This window comes from Microtus oregoni, unplaced genomic scaffold (genome assembly GCF_018167655.1).
Source record: "Microtus oregoni isolate MIOR12 unplaced genomic scaffold, Mior012 000006F_ref0000085, whole genome shotgun sequence".
In the NCBI taxonomy this organism is placed as follows: Eukaryota; Metazoa; Chordata; class Mammalia; order Rodentia; family Cricetidae; genus Microtus; species Microtus oregoni.
This window is the reverse complement of record NW_024543065.1, coordinates 48282123-48305042: the sequence shown is the minus strand read 5'-3', so window position 1 is coordinate 48305042 and position 22920 is coordinate 48282123. Positions and strand designations below refer to the sequence as shown.

The 22920-nt window shown below is 46.9% G+C and overlaps 1 protein-coding gene across 1 annotated transcript; it reads left to right on the top strand.

Annotated features, from left to right (window-relative positions):
- The first annotated feature begins 9100 nt into the window (after positions 1–9100).
- On the top strand, positions 9101–19599 carry C5ar1 (complement C5a receptor 1). The gene is made up of 2 exons (XM_041654655.1): positions 9101–9145; positions 18389–19599. Exons 1-2 carry the CDS (start codon positions 9143–9145, stop codon positions 19442–19444), a joined length of 1059 nt encoding a protein of 352 aa, XP_041510589.1. The 5' UTR covers positions 9101–9142; the 3' UTR covers positions 19445–19599.
- The last annotated feature ends 3321 nt before the right edge of the window (positions 19600–22920 follow it).

Here is a 22920-nt window from a genome sequence, read left to right as displayed (position 1 = left end):
AGATAAGAATTATGGAATTTAAGTTGTAAGAGTTACTTAATAATAAACCTGAACTAATAGGTCAAACAGTTTATAATTAATATAAGCCTGTGTGTGTTTCTTTGGGACTGAATGGCCATGGGACCAGGTGGGACAGAAACTTCTGTCTACAGTAGACCAGGCTGTGCCTCGAACTCACAGAGATCTACCCGTCTCTGCCTCTGTAGTGCTGGGATCAAAGGCATGTGCCACCACCATCCAGCATACACTGCTGAGTTGTTTGGTTTTTTTTTGTTTTTTTGTTTTTTCGAGACAGGGTTTCTCTGTGACTTTGGAGCCTGTCCTGGAACTAGCTTTGTAGACCAGACTGGTCTCGAACTCACAGAGATCCGCCTGCCTCTGCCTCCCGAGTGCTGGGATTAAAGGTGTGCGCCACCATCGCCCGGCACACTGTTGAGTTTTGAGACCATCTTAGATTATGTAAGATCTTGTCTCAAAACTCAGACCAAGACAGAACAAAATCACAGTCTTTCAACTTCGGCATTGTTGAAGTTGTTCACCAGAGATGTTTATAAACCACTTGAATAATTTAAAAAAGGGAAAAATGCCATCTTAATTGCTAGACATTCTGTCTCATCTTAATTACAATAAGTAAACATGGAAATGATACCAGAAAAATCTTCCTCCTGCAAGGATGCTATTTAAGGCTAGTGGAATCTTTCTGGGAAAGGCTGTAGCTGTGCTGCGTAAATCTGGATTGGGAAACTGGGTGGCGGCGGCACACACCTTTAATCTCAGCACTCTGTAGGCAGAGGCAGGCAGATCTCTGGTTTATAGAGTGAGTTCCAGGACAGCTGGAGCTACACAGATCAGCCCTGTGTTGGGGGGAATAAAACCTCATTGGGGGCCTCCAGGGTTTGAACATTTATTTCCTCCAAATTGGTATCCAGAAGCAAGTTATGGCAGCAGACGTCTGTGGCCCTACTTGCAAGGCAGGCACATCAGCATCCCTGTGAGTTCAAGGCCATCTTAGGCTGTACAGTGAGACTCCACATGGCCCATCCTCGTTTGGTTTCTATTGCTGTGACCAACACCACGAGCACAATCAACGTGATGAAGGAAAGGTTTCTCTGGTTTATGAGTCCCAATCACCGTTCCCTCACTGAGGGAAATCAGTCAACTCAGGCGACTCACAGTTGCCTGTAGTTCCAGTTCCAGGAGATCTGACGCCCTCTTCTGGCTTCTATGGGCACTACACACACTTGTCATATACACACAAGGAGCGGCGTATATAAATATACATAACTGAAAAATAAATACTTAAAAATTTTATTTTTGAAGAGAGGGTTTCTCTTTGTAGCCCTGTCTGTCCTGGACCTCTGTAGACCAGGCTGGCCTCGAACTCACAGAGATTCACCTGTCTCTGCCTCCCAGATTCTGAGATTAAAGGTGTGCACCACCAGTACCCAGCCATAAATCTGTTATTACGAAGTCAGTTACCCACACGATGGAAGGAGAGAACTGACAATCTTCAGTGTTCTCTATGCATGGTGTGGCATGTGTGTAGTTATATGCACACAAACACACATGCTAAATAAATGTGGAAAATATTTTAATAGCTTCAAAGGCTGGCCATGCTGGGTCCTGTATGTAATGGAGGCACCTAGGAGGCTGATATAAAATGATCATGAGTTTGAACTACACACTGAGTTCCAGAACAACTTGGACTACATAGCAACGCAAGTCTCGAAAAATCCAATTATTGGCCGGGCGGTGGTGGCACACGCCTTTAATCTCAGTACTCGGGAGGCAGAGGCAGGCGGATCTCTGGTAGTTCGAGGCCAGCCTGGTCTACAAGAGCTAGTTCCGGGATGAGCACCAAAGCTACAGAGAAACCCTGTCTCGAAAAACAAAAAAACAAAAAAAACAAAAAAACCCCCAACAAATCCAATTATTAATTTTTTTTTTTGTTTAAGACAGGGTCTTACTATGTAACCCTGGAATTCAATATGTGGACCAGGCTGGCCTCAAACTCAGAGATCCGCCTGCCTTTGCCTTCTGAGTGATGCGTTAAAGGTTTGTGCCAACAAGCCTGACAAAAAAATTATAATGATAAAGTTTATGTTGTATATATTTTATCATGACTTTAAGAATAAATCCCAGCACTCAGGAGGTGGAGGCAGGTGGATCTCTGTAAGGTCAATCTGGACTACAGAGCGAGTCTGGAACAAGCAGGGCTACACAGAGAAACCTTTGAAAACCGACTGCACGGGAGGCCTTACCCTTTCTGAGTGGAGTTGGAGGAGAAGTGGATGGGGGACAGGGTGGAAGGAAGGTGGGGGAGGGAACAGGAGGAGAGGAAGGAGGGGAAACTGGGTGGTATGTAAAATAAATAAAAATTTAATAAAAAGGACTTTGTGTAGAGAGACCCTGTCTCAAAACAAACAAAAACAAAACACAAAAATCCATAAAGTGTTCTGTGAGTTGAGGGAAATGGCTCAGTTTGTAGCATTTAGGCCTAGCAAGTGCAAGAGCCTGAGTTTGAGTCAGAGAATAAAGCCATATAAAAAACAAAAAACCAAAAAAAAAAACCAAACAAAAAAAACAAGTTGTGGTGGCACATGCAGGGAGGCGGAGGCAGAGGGCTTCTGCGGTCTGTGCTAGCCAGCCTGGGTGAATCAGTGAGCCCCTGACTAGGTGGAAGCCTAGGAAACAACAACAGGCGATCAGCTCCTGAGGAATGACAGCTTAGGTTGTGTCTAGCCTTTATAAACACCAGCCTGCTCTACAAGAGCAAGTTCCAGGACCGCCAGCGCTATACAGAGAAATCCTGCCTTGAAAAAAAATCACATTGAAATCATGCATCTATGTGGAATATGCTCCTGCACACTTGCATGCATTTGCACACACACACACACACATACACACACGCAGAATTTCTTGGCGAGATAAAGGTAGTGTCTCTCTATAGTGCGATGACAGAGATTCTACCTCAGACCCCGGTTAAAATGATCAGAGTGTCTCCACGTCTGAGGATGCACATACCTCTGCTTGTGTGCCCTTGCACACACATCCTCCTCCACAGCAGGTGTGAAAACATAGTCTGAGAAATCAGACATAAATGAGTTCGTGAAGATACCAGCTTTCCCATGTGTGCTCTGGGAGCCCGCATGAATATTAATAACCCAACCAGCTTGTTCTGGAAGGAATGTATCTTGGAATTATCCCCAGAGCGAAAAGTCCTAGAAGCCTCGAGGGGATTGTAAAACCAATGCCATGCCGCGTGACTGTGTCCTTCCAAGGGGAGCCCTCTACTCCATCTGTCCATCTGTCAGGGCCGTGCGTTGCTTTGGTGTTCTCACTGAAGGCCCCACTGTGTATTCGCCATTCTCTGTTGCCTTAGCAATAGGATGCCCTCCTGAGGATGAGAAAACAGATGAATGCAGCGAATTAAACCCTGGTGGGCTAGCCAGCCAAAGTAGTCCACACCATTAATCCCAAGAGTCTCCATAGTACATGGGCCAGCAGAGCCCACATAGTGAGACCCTGCCTGAAAAAAAAATCATCTGGATGTGGTAACCCCTGTTCTACATATTTAAATGTATATATATTTAAAGCAAAGCCCCAGATCATTAACTTGGGTGAGCTCAGAAGGCATGTGAGTAGTGTGCAACCACAAGAGGGCGCGAGCTGCACATTGAGAATCAGAGGAACATTTTAATTAAGACTCACCCAGCTGGAGTCTTAGCTTCCCAGGCTAAGACTCAGAGATCAGTGCTCTGCCCTGCAGGCGCTTTGAGGTTTTGCCTTTAGGTTTCTTCTTACTGTCAAGCGAAAGCTGGATGACCTAAGATGACCTAGGATCCATTTACCCTGCTCATGTTAGATGCTTCGGAGTCCAGAATTTTCTGGTGACAATAACAAGAACATGCTTTGGGATGGCCCCTCCACTTTGAAGAACAGTTTGGTCCAAGGAATGGCTTGAATCGGTAACTCCCTGCCCACCAAAAAAGAACTCACCCTCAAACTACCTAGAAGGTGTGGATGTATCGTTATTTGAAAAGGGGGGCTTTGTGGGTAAAAGGACAAGTGTCCTTAGAAGAGACAGGAGGGCACTTGGGAGGAGAGGGCTTTGTGAGGCTGGAGGCAGAAGTTGGGGTGATGTAGCCAGTGGAAGAGGTCTAGAAAGACCCTTCTATGGAGGGTAGAAGGGGAGGAGGAGAGGAGAAGGGGAGGGGTGAGGAGAACTTGAGGGAATGGGATAGTTGAGATGGAGGAAGGACAGAGATGAGAAGGGAAGAGATATTTTCATCGAGGGAGCAGTTATAGAGTTAGCAGAAACCTGGCTCTAGAGAAATCCCAGGGAATCTACAAGGATGACCCCAGCTACGACCCTAAGCAATAAAGGAGAGGGTGCCTGAACTGGCCCTGCCTTGTAGTCAGACTGATGAATATCTCAAATTTCACCATGGAAACTTCATCCAGCAACTGATGGAAACAGAGGCAGAGACCCGCATGGGAGCACTGGACTGAGCTCCCAGTGTCCAGTTGAAGAGTGGGAGGAGTGAGAATATGAACAAAGAGGTCAAGACCATGAAGGGTTCATCCACTGAAACAGTCCACCTGAGCTAATGGGCGCTCACTAACTCCAGCTGGACTGGGAAGGAACAAGCATAGGATCAAACTAACCTTCTGATGTGGGTGACACATTCAGTTGTATGGCTGGGGCAGGCTGAGGGGCCACTGGTAGGGGCACCAGGATTATCTCTACTGCTTGTTCTGGCTTTTTTTGGAACCTATTTTCTTTGGACGGATGTTTTGCTCAGCCTAGATGTAGTAGGTAGGAGGACCTTGGACCTTCCCCAAAGCAATGCGCAGTACCTCTCTGAGAAGTGAGAAGTGGGTGGGGTGGGAGGGGGGATGTGGAGGGAATGAGAGGAGGGGAGGGAGTGAGAACTTCGATTAGTATGTATAATGAAAAAAGATAGTTTCTTTTCTTTTAAAAAAAATAGAAAAAAAGAAAGACCCTTCTAGAATATTCTGTAAAGCTATTCTGGGTCACCATGCCTTTCAAACATATGGATCCTGGAAGAATGATACTGTAACTTTCTTTTAAAAGATTTATTTATGAAGCCGGGCGATTGTGGCGCATGCCTTTAATCCCAGCACTCGGGAGGCAGAAGCAGGCGGATCTCTGTGAGTTCGAGACCAGCCTGGTCTACAGAGCTAGTTCCAGGACAGGCTCCAAAGCCACAGAGAAGCCCTGTCTCGAAAAAACAACAACAAAAAAAGATTCATTTATGAATATGAATGCTCTGGTTGCAAGTATGCCTGCGTGACAGAAGAGAGAATCAGACACAAGGTGTTGCCAGATTCCATGTAGTTGCTGGGAACTGAATTGCCTGAAGAGCTACCAGTGCTCTCTTGTTTTTGTTTTTGCTTTTCCAGAGAGGGTATCTCTAAGCTTGAACCTGTCCTGGATCTAGCTCTTGTAGACCAGGCTGGCCTCGAACTCACAGGGATCCACCTGCCTCTGCCTCCCCAGTGCTGAGATTAAAAGTGTGCGCCATCACCGCCCAGCCCAGTGCTGTTAACTCCTGAGCCATCTCTCCAGTCCTGAGACTGTAACTTTTCAAGTCTCGTAAACCATAAACCTCTGATTGGTGGCTATATAAAATGGAAGCTAACACAGTCCATTTTATTTAATTGGTTACTTTTATTGATTAATTTTTTAAGGTTACATTTTGTTTTTGAGGCAGCATTTCTCTGTATAGAGCTGGCTATTCTGGAACTTGCTCTCTATATAGACCAGGCTGGCCTCAAACTCATTCCACTTGCTTCTGCTGGGACTAAAGGCATGTGCCACCATCACCCAGAGAGCCTCCTGTTTCTTTAGATATCACATATACAGTGTTTCTGCCTCTGCTGGAATTAAAGGCATGTCGCACCATCAACCATCCTCTCTCTCTCTCTCTCTCTCTCTCTCTCTCTTTCTCCCTCTCTCTCTCCCTCTCTCTTTTAAATCACATATACAGTGCATGCCAGAAGAGGACACCAGATCTCATTATAGATGGTTGTGAGCCACCATGGAGTTGCTAGGAATTGAAGTCAGGACCTAGAAGAGCAGGCAGCACTCTCAATCCCTGAGCCATCTCTCCAGCCTCCTGTCTTTAGGCAGAGTAGACACAAGAACCTCTTGCAAGCCCACTAGACCAGCGGCAGAAGGCCACTTGTTTCTCAGCACTGCCCCAGAAGCCACCATGGCGGCAGCCTGGAACCTCACTCAGCGCGACAGCAGATTGGGTGAAGAATGATGGCTGCCACCCTACGATGGGCTTCACACACTTCTGCAGGGGACGGGCTTTCCAGGGAGGGCACTGGGAGCCATAGATGAGTGACAGCTTACCCTTCTCACGCCATCGGGTCACAAGTCTCTTCAGCTTCTCTGGTTTCCCTTGTGTAAACTGAAAGTCCTCAGCTCTACCCAAGAAAAAGGGGTCAACGAGATGGTTCTGTGGGTGAAGTGCTTGCCCTTAAACCTGTTGCCCTGAGCTCAATTCCTGTGACCAACATGGTAGAAGGAAAGGATTGCACTTTGTCCCCTGACCTACACACACACACACACACACACACACACACACCAAATCAATAAATTTACCACATGTGTGTTTGTTTGTTTATTTATTTTATTTTATTTTCCGAGACAGGGTTTTTCGGAGTAGTCTGGGCAGTTCTGGGACTTGCTCTGTAGACCAGGCTTGCATCGAACTCACAGTGATCCACCTGCCTCTGCCTCCCAAGTGCTGGGATTAAAGACGTGTACCATCACCTGACTGTCTGATTTATTTTTTTTTTTTTGGATCCTTCTCATGTTCGGATTTGCCTCAAACTGTCTGTATCAGGATGAACTTGAGCTATGGAGTCTCTTGTGCCCTCCTCCCAAGTGCTGAGATTATAAACGCAGATTATAGACATAGCCCCACCTCGAACTGCTTCCCCTGTCATCTCTGAAATCCACAGAGTGTGCTCCTCTTGAAGTCCATCTCCCTGAATACCCACAGTAGTTTCAGGGCCCAGTGGTCTCACGTGGCCGATGTCTCAGGTCCACAGGGCGGGTGTGGGAGGAGAAGAGAGACGATTTCAGATTTCAAGCAAATAGAAAACAAAACAACACAGCATTAGTTAAGGCAGTAAAATGTGCTGGGCAGTGGTGCTCAAGCTTTTAATCCCAGAACTTGGGAGGCAGAGGCAGGCGGATCTCTATGAGTTCGAGGCCAACCTTGTCTACAAGAGCTAGTTCCAGGACAGCTAGGACTGTTACACAGAGAAAGCTTATCTCAAACAAACAAACAAGCAACAACAACAATAAAACAAAAAAAAGAAGAAAAAAAGAAAAAAGGACAGTAAGATGTTTCTTTTGCTTTATTTTTAATTTAATTTAATTTTTTTTATTTCCAGACAGGCTCTCATTTTGTGGCCATTATAGACCTGGAACTCATAGGATTGATAGGATTAATGGTGTGTACTACACCTGTGACATTAGTTTAGTTTGTGTGTGTCCTTGCCATGCAGTTCAGGTGCCCTGGAATCTTTGATCCTCCTGCTTCAGGCTAAATTCAGTCTAAATGGCAGGATTACAGGAGTGTAAAGCAGTGGTTCTCAACCTGTGGGTCACAGCCCCTTTGGAGGTCACACATCAGATATCCTGCACATCAGATATTTACATTATGATTCATAACAGTAGAAAATTACAGTTATGAAGTAGCAATGAAAATTTTTTATGGTTGGGGGGTCACCACACCATGGGGACTGTATTACAGGGTCTCAGCACTGGGAAGGTCGAGAATCCCTGCTCTATTGGGCCTCATGAAGTCTAGTCTGGACTGGAACTTACTACACAGTGAAGTTGACCTTGCTCTTGCACTCTCTCTCCTCGACCGGAGTAGAATGCCCCCACTGCACCAGACTTGATGCCTGCTGAGTGCTGGAGTAGAATGCCCCACTGCAGCAGACTTGACGTGGTGCCGGGAGTGGAACCCAGGGCCTCGTGCATGCTAGGCAAGCGTTTCACCAGCCGAGCTATGATCCTGGCGTGCCGTGCTTTGGTTTTTAATATTTGAGACGAGGTCTCATTCTGCAGCCCAGGGTGATCTTCTGCTGCAGCCTCCTCCTGAGTGCTAGGGTTATGTTGTGTGTTAGACCCAGCCCCCTCCCAAGACCTGGGTCATCGCTACAGCCCTGTGTGTGCTTTAGTTATAAAGACTAACCTAGTTGGGAGCTGAGGACCTGAGTTTATTTGTTCATTTTTAAAAATAATTTTGTATTTATTTACTTATTTTGTTGGTTTTTCAACAGAGGGTTTCTCTGTAGCTTTGGAGCCTGTCCTGTAGACCAGGCTGGCCTCGAATTCACGGAGATCTGCCTGCCTCTGCCTCCCGAGTTCTGGGATTAAAGGTGTGTGCCACCACCACCCGGCTATTCTGTTTATTTTTATTTTATGTGCATTGGTGTTTTTCCTGCATGTGAGTCCAATCTTGGAATTACAGCACAGCAGTCCGTGCTCCTAATCACTAAGCTATCTCTCCAGCCCCAAGGACCTGAGTTCAATTCCCAGCACACACGGTGGCTCACAACCATTTATAGTGGGCTCTGATGTCTTCTTCAGGCATAAAGGTGTATACGCAGATAGAGCATTCATAAATAAAAAAAAATCTTTCAAAGAGGCTGGAGCTGTGGTTCCCATCCCTATTTTCTGGAAACCCCAGGAACCCCAAGACTTCCTTTAGTTGAAGTAAAGCTCTCCTCAGATGGGGGAACCAAGGCCAGTATAGGCAGCTGCGTCCACAAAGGAGAAGAGGCCCTGGAAATTGCCTTTTCCCCTTCCGGGGCCAGAGACTTCCTCCTTTTTCCATGCCAGACTTTTCTCCTCTGCTTGGGTGGCCCTGGGTGGTGCTGAGAGTTTTCTGGGTGAGCACCGGTGGAGGGAGCCCCAATTAGAATGGCCAGTGTGTGACCAATGAGCACCTCAGAGGGACAAGACAGTCATTTCCTCTCAGCTGCCGGCATCTCTTCTTGAGGCTTTAAAAGGCACAGCCCAGGAGACAGGAGGGACCTTCAGGCAGCCGTCGTCGTGGTCACCACAGAACGCGGGAGGAGCTGAGACATGGTGAGTGGGTTCCTCCCCCCTTACTCTCCCTGTCTAACTGTCTGCCTTTGCTTGTCAAGCTCTCTTCATCTGCCCTCTCCCAACTGCATCCCAAGCTCTTATGCTGAGGATGGGATACGGCCAGGGACTAAGGACTTAAGAGCATCACCGCAGCCTCACAGGGCGGTAGACCCGAGAAGGTTCTTCAGGACAGAAAATCCTGGCATTGGCTATCCTAAATGAAGGGTTCTAGGAGTTGGGCATGGTAGCTTACACCTGTAATCTGAGCCCTCAAGAGGCTGAGGCAGGGTGCTGCAGTTCGAGCCAGCCTGGGCTACATAGCGAGTTTCAGGCTACACTAGCTACACTGTGAGAAATTGTGTTAAAAGACAAACAGGTTGTAGACAACAGCTCAGGGGTACGAGTGCTTGGTGGAGTGCTGCCAGGCCTGGGTCTACTTACCGGCACCCTGTAAAGCAGGGTGTGGTGGCACCTCCTGCTCTTGGGAGGTGGATGCATAGGAGTTGGAAGCTCAGTCTTACATAGTAATTTTGAGGTTAGTCTGGGCTACGTGATACTCCTGTATCAGAAAAGCAACAACAAAAAGTTTAACAAACTGACCATCCTGTTGGTGCACACCTGCTATCCCAGCTCTCAGGAGACAGGGGCAGGGGAAGATCTCTGAGTTCGAGGCCAGCCTGGTCTACAGAGTGAGTTCCAGGACACCCAGGGCTACAGAATGAGAGAAACAAAAAGCCAAGTCTTAACAGATTTGGAAGAACGGTCACGACTGGAGAAGTCAGAAGGGACTGACATCTAGAGTCCATGGCCCTCTTAGCGGGTCCCTTTTGGATGCCTGGGTCCTGAGGTTGCGGTATGGTGCTAGAAGAGTTGCGATTTGGCACCTCTGTAACATAGGATATGACCTTGCTTCATCCACACAAAAGAGGAAGTGCAAAACTCGATGACCAGGGAAGTTGCGAGCTTTCTTCATCCCTGAGTCCCCAGGTCATCCTCTGGTTCTGCCCTGAGCAACTGGGGTTTCCAGAACAGGGAGGGCTATGACTTACTGGTTTTTTCCTTTCTACACGATGTTCCAGAGCACAAAATCGCTCTACTGATTCTTTTTTTTTTTTTTTTTTTTTTTTTTTTTGGTTTTTCGAGACAGGGTTTCCCTGTGGCTTTGGAGCCTGTCCTGGAACTAGCTCTGTAGACCAGGCTGGTCTCGAACTCACAGAGATCCACCTGCCTCTGCCTCCCGAGTGCTGGGATCGCTCTACTGATTCTTGACCAGTAAAGTCCCTGATTTCAGCTGGGGTGTTGCTCTGGATTCTTAGGCCAGTGCTCTATGGCTAAGCCACACCCAAGGTCCTCACTGGGGGATTCTAGGCAGGGGTTCTACCACTGAGCCACACCCCAGCTTCTGACTGGGGGATTCTAGGTAGAGGCTCTACCACTGAGCCACACCCCAACCCCTCAGTGGGGGATTCTAGGCAGGGGCTCTACCACTGAGCCACACCCCCAGCTTCTGACTGGGGGATTCTAGGCAGGTCCTCTTCCACTGAGCCACATCCCCAGCTTCTGACTGGGGGATTCTAGGTAGGGGCTCTACCACTGAGCGACACCCCCAGCTTCTGACTGGGGGATTCTAGGCAGGTCCTCTTCCACTGAGCCACACCCCAGCCCCTCACTGGGGGATTCTAGGCAAGGGCTCTACCCTGGAGTTGGATTTCAGTCCTTAATCTTTTAAGACAAGATGTCACTAGCTCAAGACAGTCTCAATCACATCCTTTTCCTTCACCAGCCTTCCCAGTGCTGGGATTACAGGCACGTACCACCACGCTCCCTCCTGTACATAATTTTTCTTGCTTCTTTTGAATGAATAATTTTTAATTAGGCATTTATTGAGTGTTTACTGCATGCCAGTCACTTTGCTAAGCACTGCTGATTTATTACATAAGTAAACAATCACTGTGGGGGGGGGATACATAATATCCATGTATTTCGAGAGCACCACAATCTTTTTACCACAATCTTTTTTTTTTTTTTTTTTACCACAATCTTTTCTAACAGGCATGCGCTATCCCATGGGAAGTTTCATTTCCTCTCAACAGAGATTTAGGCTCTTTTTTGTTTGTTTGTTTCTCTTTGTCTCTTTTTTTTTTTTTCTTTTTCAGAAAGAGTCTCACTACATAACCTTGGCTGTCCTGGAACTCTCTATGTAGATGAGGCTAGACTCAAATTCCCAGATGCTTGGGTTAAAGGTGTGCACCACCACACTGGCGCCCCGTTCTTTAGGTAGTACAGCCTTTCAAAGGAAGGCTTTTGGGATTCCTCCCCTATCTCTGCTCTTGCTAATAGAGATGATTTGGGAGGCTTCCTAGCTTATCTAGGGCCTCATGTTTCTTCATCTGTGGAGTAAGAATGGCCATAGTAGCAGCGCTATGGGGGCTGTCCTTTGTGCTAAATGAGATACTTGAAAAGATTAGTGGACGCTGGTCACAGTGGCACATAGCCTGTAATCCTAGCACTTGGGAGGTTGAGGCAGGCGAATGAGGAATTCAAGGACAGCCGGGGCTATACGAGGCCTGTCTCAAAAAAAAAAAAATAATAATAAAAAAAATGAAAAAATGAAAAGAAAAAAGGAAAAAAAAACCCATTTGAACTTAGGACAGAGAATCATAAATATTGTGCCCCCATGTTGCTGAGTCGCCATTGTTTCCAGTAACTAAGCTCATGCACCCAAACAGCTCCCAGTGCTCATACTCAGGCCCCTGATGCTCAGTGCCCATCCACGCAGCAGCCATCAGCCAACGGTTTCTCTCTAAGTTCAATTAAAATCACATTGAAGAGATCAGTTCCTCGGCTATTCCTGCGCCTTCTCCAACGCTCAGTCCCCACACGTAGTGGCGGCTGACATCTTGAATCTCACAGACAAGAACATCTCCATCTCGTGGAAACACTTCTCAGGGAGGGAGCCCATCTTCTTTCTCCTGGATGTTTTCTGGACACCTTTTAAATGTCCCCTTCCCATCCCGCCGCCTGTTCTCATCACAGTTGGTTGCTTTTTTTCTGCGTGGAGAGGGGATGTTTCCTGAGGCAAGAGCAGGTATAACTGGCTGGTTAATACCTGCTTGAAAAAGAACTAGTCTTGTTAGCTTCCAAAAGAATTGCAGATTGGTTAGCAGACATTTCTTCTTAGGCTGCCAGTAAACCCCCAAAATAACTCCAATTCAGGGAGACTTGAGTCCCTTAAGCAAAATAAATAGAGTATTTGCACAGGACTTACACAATCCTCTACCCCATCTTCTCCAGACCCTTATTAATATCTTTGTGATCTAGATTTGTGAAAATCATGCCTTAAGAAACAGAACAAGAAAAAAGTCTGCACACGCATATTACACACGCCTCTCTTTCCTCACAGGATGTTTTTTGCTTATGTGTATACACACACTATATGTATAAATGTATATATAATGTATGTATGCATGTATGTGTGTGTATATCAATTACACACACACACACACACACACACACACACACACACACACACACACACACATATATTGGTGGGTGACCCCAGAGCGTGAACCTGGGTTGTGTACATGCTAGACAAGTATACTACCACTAAGCTCCATCCCTAACTCTGTGCTATTATTACTAATTATTGTTATTTTGAAGCAGACTCTCCTATAGCCCAGGCTGAACCTAGAACTCACTATGTAGCCAAGGACGGCTTTGCCTTCCTGTTCTGCTCCACCTTCCACCTCTGGAATATCCGTGTGTAGACTTTGTCTTGTCGTATTCCTTAAGCTATTTTTATATTAAACTATTTTTATATCATTTATTTTTTTCATTTTTATAAGATTTGTTTTTATTTACATGTACACTGGTATGTGTTTGCCGCACATGCGAGGGTGCTCTCAGAGGGCAAGAGATGGTGTTTGATCCCCTGGAGTGGGAGTTATAGGCAGTTGTGGGATTTCCTGTGAGATTCCCATGCTCCTCATTGCCGAACCATCTTTCCATACCCTTCTTTTTTTTCCCCCCAATTATTTTTCTCTGTTTTTTTCAAATATTGTTGACCTTATGATTAGCTGTGTCCACAGACATGGGACGCTGTATGGAGAGGACATGGGAGCCTGTATAGTACTGTTCATAGCACTGTGTGTGGAGAGGACATGGGAGCCTGTATAGTACTGTTCATAGCACTGTGTGTGGAGAGGACATGGGAGCCTGTATAGTACTGTTCATAGCACTGTGTGCGGAGAGGACATGGGAGCCTGTATAGTACTGTTCATAGCACTGTGTGTGGAGAGGACATGGGAGCCTGTATAGTACTGTTCATAGCACTGTGTGCGGAGAGGACACGGGAGCCTGTATAGTACTGTTCTGGAGGAGGCAGCGTGTTCCACGTCCCTGAACCACTTAAGTCACAGGAACAGCTCTCTTATCCCTGAGTGCCAGTCCCTTCCTCAGGGGTAACCATTAAAGTGTGTGAAGCTAGTCAGTGCGTACAGACGTGATGGAGGAAGGTCATTGGTTAAATAAAAAGAAACTGCTTGGCTCTCATTGGTTAGAGATAGGTGGGAGGAGTAAACAGAACAGAACGCTGGGAGGAAGAGGGCCAAGCAGTGTTTAAAAGAATACAGTGTCCGTGTAATTATTTCGGGGCATAAGCTAGCCGAGCAGGCGGCCGGGGTGCTGGGAATTGAACTCAGGACCTCTGGAACAGCAGTCAGTTCTCTTAACCTCTGAGCCATCTCTCCAGCCCCCCTTTAGCTCTAGCCCTTACAGGCTAATTCTCACATCCCGATCAACCCATCTCTAATAATCTGTGAGCACCGGTCTTACCGGTCTTACCAGGAAAGGTTCAGCATGTCTAACCTGGCGGCTTGCTTTATTACTTCATCACGTGCTTCTGCCCGGGAGTGGGGAATGGCGTCTCTCCCAGGCGTCTGCTCCCGAGAGGAGAGCTGTGAGTCTGAGCTCACTTCCTCTTCCTCCCAGAGTTCTGTTCTGTTTACTCCTCCCACCTATCTCTAACCAATGAGAGCCAAGCAGTTTCTTTTTATTTAACCAATGACCTTCCTCCATCACAGACGCAAGTGAGCACACACACACGCAGGTCATTGTTCCTTTTATAGGTAATATACTTTGTGCATTGCCCACTCTTATTTCTTTTCTTTTTTTTTTTTTTTTTTTTTTGTTTTTTCGAGACAGGGTTTCTCTGTGGTTTTGGAGCCTGTCCTGGAACTAGCTCTTGTAGACCAGGCTGGTCTCGAACTCACAGAGATTCGCCTCTTATTTCTTATTTTTAAAATTTTTCCTTAGATATTAGAGATCTTTCTGTATCATCTTATTAACAACTTCCTCATTCTTTTTAACAGTGACATAGTACTTTATTGCCTAGATGCCATCACTAGCTTGCACAACCCTTTGTTTAAGTACTTTGCATAGTTCCAAACTAACTAACTAACTTTCTCTCTCTCTCTCTCTCTCTCTCTCTCTCTCTGTGTGTGTGTGTGTGTGTGTGTGTGTCCCTCTCTCCCTTTCTTTCTTTTCTCTTTTTGTTTGTTTTATGTTTTGAGACAGTATTTGGGTAGCCCAGGCTGGCCTCAAACTCAAGATCCTCTTGCCTGAGCTTCTCAGGTGCTGGGAACGTAGGTGTCTGCCACACTCAGCCAGTCTCCCCCTTTGTAGGGACCCTGTCAAGGCCAAAGCTGTCCAGAGATGTTTGTAACTGGAAGCTCCAGGAAACCACAGAGCTTAGAATCAGCATCTTTTTTTCTGAGGACAGGGTGAGATTATGCCAGGAAGGGAGGTGGCCAGCCATCAAGTGTGAGAGATGGGGTTTAGAGAGATCCGCACGGGAGGTCTGAGTCATTGCAGCAAGGATGGCGAGATAATGAGGGAAGAAAGGGGGCTTCCTGTAGGGGAGGTGGGGTTGGGATGCCAAGGGATGGCTGCAAAGCCAGTATCCAGAGGACTCATCCTCATCCTCAGCTGGTACAAGCGCTAGTGCCTGCTCCTCTCTTATACTAACTAAAACATTGGACCATCTCTCTCTCCCTCTCTCCCTCACTTCCTTCCTAAGACAGAATCTCACTGTCTGGCTCTGGCAGTACGGGAACTCACTATGTCAAACATGCTGGTCTCAAACTCACAGAAATCCATCTGGCTCTGTCTCCTGAGTGCTGAGATTAAAAACAAGTATCATGCCAGGTGGTGGTGGTGGCGCACTCCTTTAATCCCAGCACTCAGAAGGTAGAGGCAGGTGGATCACTGTGAGTTTGAGGCCAGCCTGGTCTACAGAGTGAGCTCCAGGACAGCCAGACTCAAAGAACAGATCAAAAGCATGTGTCGTCATATCTGGCATCTGTCTATCATTTTAACCAAAGAGAAAATTTCATAAAACTTTTTCTTGAGGCAGTCTCATGTGGCCCAGGCTGGCATGGGGCTCACTCTGAGCTGATGATAACTCTGAACTTCTGAACCTCTTGCCTCCATATCTCAAACTCTGGGGTGTGAGCCACCATTTCTAGTTTTATATTGCCCTGGGTTTGGAGCCCAGGACTTCATGAATACTAGACAAGTGCCTTACCCACAGTCCCAGGCTCACTCCTCCCCAGCGAGATTGGGTTTCATGTAATACAGGCTAGCATTGAATGCTTCCCCATCTTGTGTCCAGGTCCTGAATGCCATGAGCCACCAAGCCTGGTTTGAGAGAAGATTTTTTTAAAGCAGTGGTCCTCAGCCTTCCTAACGCCGCAATGCTTTTCATTCAGTTCCTCATGTTGTGGTGACTCCAACCATAAAATTATTTTCTTTTTATTTATTTATTTATTTATTTATTATGTATACAATATTCTGTCTGTGTGTGTCCACAGGCCGGAAGAGGGCACTAAATCTCATTGCAGATGGTTGTGAGCCACCATGTGGTTGCTGGGAATTGAACTCATGACCTTTGGAAGAGCAGGCAATGCTCTTAACCACTGAGCCATCTCTCCAGCCCCCCATAAAATTATTTTCATTGTTACTCCATAACTGTAATTTTGCTACTGTTATAAATCATAATGTAAATATCTGTATTCTCCAATGACCTTAGGAGACCCCTGTGAAAGGGTCGTTCAACCCTGGAAGCGATCTGCATGTTGAGAACTCGCTGTTTTATTTTTATTTTTATTTATTTTTATTATTTTTTTGGGGTATGACTCTTTATCTCTCTGTCTCCACCCCCCCCCCCACTCCTTTAATTTTTCCTTGTTAATACCAGGGATTGAACCCAGGATCCTATGCATGCTGGTCAAGCATTCTACCATTGAGCTGTGGGACCCAGTGGTTGGTTGGTCTCTCTTCATTCCTTCTCCAGACCCTGCCCTCTTTTGTAGTGGGAGGTAGGGGCTGAGTGACAGCCCCAGTCCCAGCGAACTCGCTGTTTTAAAGGAAAACCACAAACCCACAAGACATCCATCACTGTTCTCAAAGGCCACATTGCCCAATATACTTACACATCATAATCACACTGTCGCTCTGTTTAACACTGACACCCTGTAGGAACCCACCCGCTGGGCATGCCAACCATAGAGCGAAGTTTCACTTCCAATAATGAGGTGTTTTGAAATAGATGACATTGTCCTTTCTTTATTTCAACTTTGGATATTGGCCCAAATTCAGGGCACACATCATAATCCCAGCACATGGGAGGTGGAGACAGGAGGATCCGTAGTTAAAGGTTGCTTCAGCTATATAGTGAGTTTAAGTTTTGAAACCAGCCTGGGGTATAGCAGACTCTGTCAAAAAACCAAACAATAAAGGAACAACAACAACAACAAAATCATTTGTGTGTGTGTGTTCGTATGAGAGAGAGATAATGTCTGGCCACATAGCTCAAGCTGAGCTTGAATGCATGACAATCCTCATACACATTTATATTATGTATACAATATTCTGTCTGTGTGTATGCCTGCTGGCCAGAAGAGGGCACCAGACCCCTTTACAGATGGTTGTGAGCTACCATGCGGTTGCTGGGAATTGAATTCAGGACCTTTGAAAGAGCAGGTAATGCTCTTAACCTCTGAGCCATCTCTCCAGCCCCCCACATTTTGATTCTTTAAGATATTTCACTGTGCACTCGGGAGGCAGAGGCAGGCGGATCTCTGGGAGTTCGAGGCCAGCCTGGTCTACAGAGCTAGTTCCAGGACAGGAACCAAAAGCTACAGAAAAACCCTGTCTCGAAAAATCAAAAAAAAAATATTTCACTGGGAGCTAGAGAGATGGCTCAACAGTCAAGAGTGGTTGCCAGAGGACTGGAGTTCAGTCCCCGGCTCCTATGTAGAGTAGCTCACAACTACCTGTAGTCCCAGGGGGTCCAATGCCCTCCTCTGACCTCCCAGGGCACCTGCAGAAACATGTGTGCACACACGCGCACACACACACACACGCACACACACGTACACACACACACATGCACACACACACGCACACACACACGCACGCACACACACGCCCACACACGCCCACACACGCACGCACATGCGTACACACAGCACGCGCACACACACGCGTGCACACACACGCACACACACGCACGCACACACACGCACACACACACGCACGCACACACGCACGCACGCACACACGCACACACACACACACACACAAACATATAATTTAAAAAATCACATCAATTGTGTGATGGCTTAGCAGGTAGCCTGGAGAGCTGACTTCTATCCCGGAACCCACATAAAGGTTGAGGGAGGGAGCAGGCCCCATAAAGCTGTTGTCTGGCTTCCATGTGTATGCTACCACATGCACATGAACACATACATAGACAATAATAAATGAAAAACATCTCATTGGTCAGGCACAGTGATGTACGCCTTTAATCCCATCTCTTGGGAGGCAGAGGCAGGTGGATCTCTGTGAGTGTGAGGCCAGCCTGGTCTACAGAGTGAGGCCCTGTCTCAGCTCTGTTCTCACTCCCTCAGTATCATATTGAAGTTCGGGTTTGGCAGGCCTTTCCCGTACACTCATCACTTGGGCACCCGGCATGATTTCAGCCTACGCTACAGAGTGCATTTAAGACCAGCTTGGATAACTTACAGAGACCCTGTGTCAAAATAAAAACTACAAATGGCTGGTTATATAGACCTTCAGTGTCTCCATGGTAGGGCTGAGACTCAGAAAGATGGGGCAGTGTCCCAGTTTCCCGGGGGCGTGTCTGCTAACTCACGCACTGTCTTCCTCTTTGATTCTGCTTAGGACCCCATGAACAAGAACACCACTGAGGACATCTATGACTACCCTTCTTGGACCCTAGACCCCAACAAACCTGTGGATGGGCCCATAAAACAGCAGTTGCATCCTGGGGATATTGTAGGCCTGATCATCTACTCGGCTGTGTTCCTGGTGGGAGTTCCTGGGAATACCCTGGTGGTGTGGGTGACAGCATTCGAAGCCAAACGTACCATCAATGCCATCTGGTTTCTGAATCTGGCGGTGGCCGACCTCCTGTCATGCTTGGCTCTGCCTGTCCTGTTCATTGCCATTATAAAGTACGGGGACTGGCCCTTCAGCCCCCAGGCCTGCTCAATCCTGCCCTCACTCATTCTGCTCAACATGCACGCCAGTATCCTGCTGTTGGCCACCATTAGTGCTGATCGTTTCCTGTTGGTCTTCAACCCCATCTGGTGTCAGAAGGTCCGAGGGCCAGGCCTGGCGTGGATGGCCTGCGGAGTGGCCTGGGTCTTAGCTCTGCTCCTCACCATCCCGTCCTTCATATTCCGTCAGGTGTACAAAGACCCCTACTCAACCAAGTTGTTATGTGGTGTCAACTACGGTAAGAATGGCTTCCGCAAGGAGAGGGCTGTGGCCCTGCTGCGGCTCATCATGGGTTTCGTGTTGCCTCTGCTCACACTCAGTATGTGCTACACGTTCCTTCTTCTACGGACCTGGAGTCGCAGGGCCACGCGCTCCACCAAGACGCTCAAGGTTGTGGTGGCCGTGGTTACCTGTTTCTTTGTCTTCTGGCTGCCCTACCAAGTAACAGGGATCATGATAGCTTGGCTGCACCCGACCTCGACCACCTTCGGGAATGTGCAGAAGCTGAACGCCCTGTGCGTATCCCTGGCCTACATCAACTGCTGCATCAACCCTATCATCTATGTTGTGGCTGGCCGGGGCTTCCAGGGGCGGCTTCGCAGGTCACTACCCAGCATCATCCGCAACGCGCTCTCGGAGGACTCCGTAGCCAGGGACAGCAAGTCTTTCACTCGGTCCACGATGGATACCTCAGCCCAGAAGAGTCAGGCAGTGTAGAGTAGATGCCGCCACTACCCCTTCTGTTCCTTCTCCAGCCCTCCTCTCTCTCGTTTCCTCCTCCTTTTTATCTTCTGCTTCCTTCTCTTTTTTCTTTTCCTCCTCCCCGTCACTCTTCCCTTCTTCTTTTATGAGACTCTCTCTAAGTTGCCCTGGCTAGCCTTGAACTCAGGATCCTCCTGGATTCTGGGATTATAAGCATAAATTCCTTTAAAGAAAAATATCATACTGATTAAGGTATTACTTGGCTTTCATTTTTTTCCCCCTCCAACATAAGGTTTCTCTGTAGTTTAGGAGCCTATCCTGGAACTCACTCTGTAGATCAGGCTGGCCTTGAACTCACAGAGATCCCCCTGCCTCTGCCTCCCAAGTGCTGGGATTAAGGGTGTGTACCTCCAATACCTGGTCATATTATTTATTATTATTCTTTTTTTTTAATGATACTGGGGATTAAAGTCAGGGCTCACAAATGCCACTCAAGTAAATTACCACTGAGCTATATAGCCCTAGACTCCAGGGAACCAGTAACCACCACTTACCTTTTCTTTCTTTCTCTCTCTCTCTCTCTCTCTCTCTTTCTTTTTTCTTTTTCTTTTCTTTGACACAAGGTCTCATGTCGCCAAGTGTTGTGATCTAGGCCTGTGTTACTGTGTTCAAGCCATCCCTTATCTCTACAGTGTTGTCTCTTCATGAATGGTGTTAGGTGGAAGCCAAGCTTTGTAAAGACAGCTGTGTGTGTCTTGTATGATAAAGACTTTTAAAAAAGGTATAAAAATGTGTTATTTAATCGTCTAAAGCATTTATTTATTTATTTTATAGGGGGTGGTCCTGGGCACATGCCACGTCTTATAATTTATTTAAAAATTGGTGGGAAAAAGGAACGCCATACAACAGGGTTCACATGGGAGGTTTATTGGAAGAGAAAGGGCAGAAAAGGAACTTGCTCTCAGTGGCTGCAGTTGAGGATGCATCCTGTCAGGACCCCAAGGGCAGGCCAGTTCAATGCCTGAATATTAACACCGTGACGTATGTGTGGAGGTCAGAGGACAAGGTGTTGGAATTGGTTCTCTCATTTCAACCATGAGGGTCCCGGGAATTGAACCCAGGCCATTAGACTTGTGAGCAAGTGCCTTTTGCTGCAGAGTTATATGGTCAGCCGTAAATGTACTCTTTTATAGCATGTAATCTCTGTTTAGATTACAAGTGCGCGTGAGTGTGTGTGTTGGTTAGAACGAGGCAATGGGATGAATGGTTTTGAATTATCTGGTCAGCACACTAAAAAAGGGAAGAAGAAAGATTCAGTAAGAGAAAACCTCGGCGTGGGGGTGCAAGTCTCAAGGACCAGAACTGGCCATGAGAAACCAGCCTGGATGACCCAGGGAGACTCCTCTCACCAAGTCCACACAAGCAATAAATAATGAAAAATTCTGGAGTTTGGCATTGCTAGGTCATCCTTCTTCCTGGTGGATATGACCGCTGGTTTCTACCGATGTGCTGGTGACACTTTTATATGGTGACAGAAATGTCACCAGGACTTTTTTTTTTTTTTTTTTTTTTTTTTTTTTTGAGGCACGGTTTTCTGTGTAGCTGGCCTGGAACTCAGGGATCCACCTGTCTCTGTCTCCCGAGTGCTGGGATTAAAGGCATGAGCCACCACATCCGTCTTTATTCTATTTTTTGGATGGCCACTATGGGTTGAAACTTGTTTTTGAGACAGGCTCTCATTCAGGCTGGCTGTATAGCTGAGTCTGGTTTTGAATTTGTGATCCTCCTGCCTCCACCTGCCACAGGGCGGGATTAAAGGTGTGTCCCCAACCCCACAAGACTTGTCTCACTCTCGTGATTTTCTCACTCCTGACCTCTCCACCTGCTCACCCCTGCCCCAGATGTCCTTCTACAAGCCTTTTCCTCTTCAGCTTCTCCATTCCAGGAAAAACCACACTGGCCACCTGCTCACCCACGCCCTTTTGGCCTACCCAGTGGAGACCCAAACCTTCCTCCTACCACACACCCGGGTGCTCCAGATCCTCTGTCTTCTCCCTCTCGGGTCCATGTCTCACCTCTCCCCTGGTCTCCTCCCTTCAGGGAGTCCCCTGTGACCACTCCCACCCTGCTTCCCACCCACAGTCTTCATTCCTGGACACTTTTGAGCTTCCTGGTTTAGAGCATAAGTAGTAGTGGCTCAGCTCCTTCCCAGCTCCATCCAGAAGATGCTGTTTTAAGAGCTGTGCCTGTGCAGAGGTGGGGGCCTAGGAAGATGGATCAGCGATTAAGAAAGAGCACGCATTCCTTTAGAGCAGTGATTCTCAACCTATGGGTCACAACCCCTCTTACAAACCTCTATCTCCAAAACTATTTTTAATTTTATTTATTTTTATTTTATGTGCATTGGTGTTTTGCCATAGGTGTCACGTCACTTGAAATTGGAGTTGCAGACAGTTGTGAGATGACATGTGGGTGCTGGGAACTGAACCCGGGTCTTCTGGAGGACCAGTCAGTGTTCTTAACCATTGAGCCATCTTCCTAGTCCCCTCCAAAAATATTTACATCATAGTTCATAACACTAGAAAAATTAGTTATGAACTGGGCGGTGGTGGCATATGCATTTAATCCTAGCACTCGGGAGGCAGAGGCAGGTGGATTTCTGTGAGTTTGAGGCCAGCCTGATCTATAAAAGCTAGTTCTAGGACAGGTACCAAAACTACAGAGAAACCCTGTCTTGAAAAACCAAAAAAAAAAAAATTAAAGTTATGAAGTAGCAATAAAAATAATTTTATGGTTGGGAGTCACCACAACAAGGAACTGTATTAAAAGGTCACAGCATTCATTAAGAAGTTCCCAATATCACATAGTGTCTCCTAATGGTCTGTAATGGCCTCCATGCACACCAAGCACATACATGGAGGCAAAACGCCCATACTTATAACATAAAAATAAATACTTAAAAAGAGAGCTGGATCCAGGGCAGGATGTATTTCACCAGGTAGAATGCTTGCCTAGCATGCATGGAACCTGGGGTTCAGTTGCCAACACTGAATAACCCCTTCCTCCACTGAATGGTGGCAGGGTGTGGTGGTACACACTTTTAATTCCAGCACACCAGCCATAGAAGCAGGCAGATTTCTGGGAGTCTGTGGCCAACCTGGTCTCATAGTGAGTTGCAGGTCAACTAGGGATACATAGGTCTCAAAACAAAACAACACACACACACACACACACACACACACACACACACACCCCTGCATGATGGCGCACACCAGTAATCTGAATACTTAGGAGGTGGAAACTGGAGGCTCAGTTGTTCAAGGTCTTCCTCTACTACACAGTGAGTTTGTGGCTAGGCTCGGTTACATGAGACCCTCTTGTCTGTCTCAAACAAAAACCAAAAAAAGCCTAGCCAGGCTTGATACACACAGGCATGGTGACACACAATTTTAATCAGAGCACTTGGAAGACAGAGATTGGTGGAGTTCTGT